We start from the raw sequence: 5300 nt of genomic DNA on the forward strand, positions 1-5300 counted from the left end.
TGTGCCACCAGGGAAGCCCTGGTACTACTTTTAAAGGGAATATTGAAAAACCGTAGGAAGTTCGGTGGTGACTCACTCATTCTTCTAATAAAACTTCTGGATGTAAGTTTTTTTTTTTTTTTTTTTTTTTTTTTTTACTGATTTGTGGGTTTAATGAGATATCATCACCATACTTTATAATCTACAAAGCATACATGTATATAATGATAGCTACTTTGTATTGAGCATCCTCAAATTCTACTACCCTACAATTCTAGGAATAGTAGTGGAAGCTTTACGTATATAATTAATAGTATCTCTTAATCCTAAACACAACCCCCCCACTGTTATGATTACATTCAATGTATAAATCAGTTAATAATCAGCTCAAAGAGGTTGGCTGGATTGGTCTGCTAAGGTCGAACAAATAGAAAGGGGAAGAGAGTCAGGATTCAACTTAATATTACTTCCAAATAGAGGCCTTCCTTTCCTTTTAGCATAGAGCTAGGAAAACATTTTATGGCCTTCAGAACAGCGGGTGTGATTAAGAAAAAGGGGAAATGGGGTTGGTGGAGGGTGGGTAGGGGGTGGGGGAAGAACCACTGAATAACCTGCCGCTATAGCAAAATTAACAAAGAAAACACCCTGATAAAACTTGTGCTTGCGTTTTACAACAGACCACCTGAAAATCCCTGGACTTCATAATACACTCGGGTTTTTTTATGTATCAAATATAAGGTGCAAAGTAAAAAATACATGTTTTCGAAGCTAGAAGAGCCATCCATTCCAGCCACATCCAAACTTAGTTATCACGCAAATACACAAATCAAGAATGAGACGAAACCGGAAAAACAGGACTTCCTTTGCTTTCAGAAAAGCCAAGAAGCAAAGAAAACTCTTTTTAGAAATACAGAAAAAAAAATTCTTTTTCATAGTAGCTAATATGCCTTCCTTAGGCATTAAGACACATTTCTGTTCATAACCTTGATACAGCCGTATTTTTACTCTTTATAAAAATCAAGTCTCCCAGTAAAAATGGTATTTTACCACACTAATCTTTAAATTCCATCACTGAAAACATAATACACACCAATTTCTAACCTCTTGGAACATTCTGCAAAATGGATTTTAGTCACTGGAACGAATAACTGCTCGGAAAAGCAGCACTGCCTCAACTGTGGTATGATTTGGTAGTCAATATTCTTGTTTTCCAATAAAAAAGGAGATCTCATAAGCAGAAACCCTGGACTCCTTGTGGTTTCATCGATCGAGAGAACGTTTCTGAGCAGCTTCTGAGCAAACATTTCTTAACAGGTTGATCACAGATCTGGGGTCTTCACTCCTCATAATGGCACTGCCAGACACAATCATGTTAGCTCCTGCCTCTGCGCATTTATGGATGGTGTCAGGACCTACTCCACCATCAACCTCAATGTCCAAAGACGGGAACTGGGTCCTCAACCAGTGAACCTTTGGCATCATATCTTCCATGAATTTCTGCCCTCCAAACCCAGGTTCCACTGTCATAACCAAGGCCATATCTATCTGATTAGCCCACGGTGCCAAATACTCAACTGTAGTTCCTGGTTTGATAGCAAGGCCAACCTTCATTCCATTCTCTCGAATGTCTTTGATCAAAGCCCCCGGGTTCTCAGTAGCCTCGAGATGAAAAGTATATTGATTGGCTCCTGCCACAGCCATTGGTTTTACCCACTGTTCCGGTCTGGACACCATCATGTGCATGTCAAAGAAAGGGTCCTGGCCTAGCTGCTTTCGGAGGCTTTCTACCACAGGGTGACCAAAGGTGATGTTGGGAACAAAATGCCCGTCCATTACATCCAGGTGCAGATAATCGGCCCCAGAGTCCAGCATCCGAAGGCACTCCGCCCCTAAACTGGCCAGGTCGCTGTTGAGGATGGACGGGCCAATCTTGCAGCCAGACGCCATGGTGCTAGTTCTCTAAAGCAAGTTACCCGGAGTGGATGTAAGTTTTTAATTGTCTAATCTGTTCTAGACATTATGCTGTAATTGGAAATAGAAATATAAAAATGACCCTGCTCCTGTCCACAATCAGCAAATGACTCAGTAGAGGAGAAAAGCAAATTCACAAGTCAGTGCACATCTGCAAACTCTTTAGTGTAAGAAATATTTGAGATAATGGGAATGTTCTGCCTGAAGAAAGGACTTAAGGGAAAATGTGAGATATCTTCAAATAATTGAACATGTGGCTCTAGGTGCATATTTATTGTGTCATACCCAATGGTAAGGAGGAAAATTATAGGAAGGCAAAATTTGGCTTCAGAACTTTTCAACAATTAGACATGCATAGCAAGAGAGTGGACGTAATATAAACTTTATCTTGGAAACTTCTGATCAAAGGGTATATGAAACCTGGAAGAAATATTGTAAGAAGGATTTCTGCCTCGAGGCATGGCTACTGCTATTACTGCTGCTGCTGGTAATGTGTTTACATGTGTTTAACAGGCAACAGAGAACGAGGGTGAAAAGATTTGCTCTGTCTCTAAGATGCTTTGATTTCATGTACAAAAACTATCAATCTCTATCTCCATAAAATAAGATTTTCATTTTGGACTTCATGTAAAAACGTATAATGCTTCAAGACATCACAATTTAGGCAGCACATTTATATAAGGAAAACAATTGTCCCATATTTAATACATTGATTCTAGTGTGCTGTGCTAATGTGTTTCATAAAATAAAGCAACTTTTAGAAAAGGTATAGTTAATAGGCCCACGTGCAGGAGACTTAAAAACTTGAATTAACTTGGATTTAGGATTATTTGATTTCATATTTATAAATAAAATTGAAAGAAATTTCACTATTTAGGAAATCTATTCTTTTTTATGTAACTTTTCAGAATTTCTTTCAAAAGATTTTCTTTTGCACAAAGCATAGTCTTTTCATCTTATCCTATGATTCTTAATACTAACCTGACTTGTAAGAAGGTGACTGATATTTTCTTTTGAGGTTAGTTCAAACATCCTATCAGGGGATCAATAAAACAAATTCTAAGAAATTTAGTACCCACCCCCTGCCATGTACTGCTAGGTCAGCCAAAGGATCTAAAATCTTCAAAGCACATGACTTATTTTTCTATTATAAAACACATTACTTTGAGCTACAGTTAAAAAAAAGACACTAGCCCATTTACTTCTTGCACAATATAACCATGCTACAGAATAAATAAAAGACTACTAAATATTCTAAATAATCTGATCTAAAGCATAAAACTTCATTTTTAAATGGTTAAGTAGTAGGTATTTGTCAATTTGACCTTTAAGATAATATTTTAAATAATTCTTCCATATTACCTGGGAAACTCCTCAGGTAATCCTTCATATCAGTGTTTTCCATGTGAAGTTTTCTGTGTAGGCTCTCTTACTTTCATAAGAACCCTACATTTATGGTATTTATTGATTGCAGAGAGCCCAGAGAAATACATTGGAGGGCAAAACTAGTTTTTCTTTTAAAGTACATTTAAGAGGAAGCATTTAAGGTCAAATTTTACATGGCTGTCTCCTGAATTAGCAAGATTTGATTAATGCAATCCAGATGTTTGCCAAATAGCAGAATCACAAATAGCGGCCATTCTTATCTAAGGGTCAATTGTGATAAACCACCCACATGGAAAATTGCCAAGGACTCCTCTAGATCACTGTTCCTCAAAGTGTGGTCTCTGGACCATGGGAATCAGAATCAACTGAGATGTTTTTTAATAACACAGATTCCTGAACCCCACCCTCGATCTGCTGAGTCAGACTCTCCCCAGACAATCCTTAGGCAATCTAAAACTTGAGAACCTACTTTAGATGTGTTTTGTTACATTTTGCTCAAACCAGACAACCAAAGAGCTACAGCAAGAAAAAGAAATATAAACTCAAAATTATATTTATTTTACATATTTATTAGTGAACATTGGCCACTATATCACACAATTTACATATGGCTTTTGGGAAGAAGTTTGGTTTTTCCTGGAAAAAAGCTTTACTTTTATCTTATTCATAATTCTTACTTTTCTCTTTGTTCTGGTTACTGGATAGCTCAGAAACAAATTTTAGACCTACCTCTTACAATACTACAATATGTAATAAAATGTACTGAACCCACTTCAATAGTTTGATATTTTTAAAGATATATGCATAGCAAACTGACAATCCAGTTTGGCAGAAAGGTAGCATATAAATTAATAGGTCAATACATCTCCTAATAAAGCAATCTAAGATTATTTTCATTATTTTGATAGTCAAATTACACAGTTAATTCTGTCCATTGAAGTATATATGCTTTGTTATGTATGCTTTACATAGGTCTCCCCCATCTTTTCCTTTAAATGTTAAAAATTACTTTATTTGACTTCTCATTCTCCACACCTCAGACCTGTTGCAAAAGTACCATTGAAAAATAGGAGATTACAAATGTAGAGAGGACCTGGATGTGCCATCGAAGGTGAAGTCGTGTTCAGGAAGAGTGGAGAGGCAACTGGAGAGGCGGACACTGACATGTAAACCAGTGCTCTCAGTTGTGAGGATTTAACCGATAACCTACTTAATAAAGTTGGTACCTAGCCCATATTTCAATGACTTTTCCAAAAAGGTGAGAAACCTGTCAATGTGCCAAAATCCATATACACTAAATGTACTGTGTTTCTCCAACATTACTAGATCATTTATTGAAAATAAAAATATGTGTGGACTGATATTAGCTGCTTATCTTAGTGTATCAACACAGGCTAATTCCCAGTGATCACTTTCCTTCATATCCTTCAGTAAGTGCTCAAACCAGTGCTTCACAAATCATCTGTGGTGATGAACCAGTCTGTTTTTTTTTTTTTTTTCTTTTTCCATCTATCATGGACTGAAACTTTTGTAAAATACAATAAAAAATGATTGGCTAGAATAATGAAATCACATAAAAAGCAGACACAAAATGCAAGTGTGTTTTTAGTTATTTTAATATTTTAAAATTATTATTCGATTTGATAGATGTAAAATTCTCTGACAAATGTCTGCAAAAGTTTCGAAATGCTTCTCTCTATTTCTCTACTTATCACGTGGAGCAGTAACGTTCTGCAGACAAGCACCTGTCTGTGGACCACAGTTTATGCAACTTTCCATAAACAACCCCTGCAATAATCCATCAGTTTATAGTTTATGAACTCCATTTCATACAAATTTTTAGAAAAGGGATTATGCTTGCCCCTCTCAATTTCTCTTAACCTTCTTCTACTCCAAACAATTACTTAATAACCGCTGAAAATGAATTAGCAATCCCCAAGGCAAATCCTTTTAGTAGTACATGG

At 36.4% G+C, this 5300-nt stretch overlaps 1 protein-coding gene across 1 annotated transcript; it reads right to left on the bottom strand.

Moving 5' to 3' along the window:
• Positions 1–822: 822 nt before the first annotated feature.
• Positions 823–1948, bottom strand: LOC113611131 (ribulose-phosphate 3-epimerase). The gene has a single exon (XM_027089748.1). The coding sequence runs from the start codon at positions 1924–1926 to the stop codon at positions 1240–1242; it is 687 nt and encodes a 228-aa protein (XP_026945549.1). The 5' UTR covers positions 1927–1948; the 3' UTR covers positions 823–1239.
• Between the last annotated feature and the right edge of the window lie 3352 nt (positions 1949–5300).

This window comes from Aethalodelphis obliquidens, unplaced genomic scaffold, assembly GCF_003676395.1.
Source record: "Aethalodelphis obliquidens isolate GAN/ISIS:26980383/991018 unplaced genomic scaffold, ASM367639v1 scaffold68, whole genome shotgun sequence".
Classification (NCBI taxonomy): Eukaryota; Metazoa; Chordata; class Mammalia; order Artiodactyla; family Delphinidae; genus Aethalodelphis; species Aethalodelphis obliquidens.

Excerpts from the sequence above, each read along its gene's own strand:
- LOC113611131 (XM_027089748.1), bottom strand. The coding sequence starts at position 1,926 with ATGGCGTCTGGCTGCAAGATTGGCCCGTCCATCCTCAACAGCGACCTG.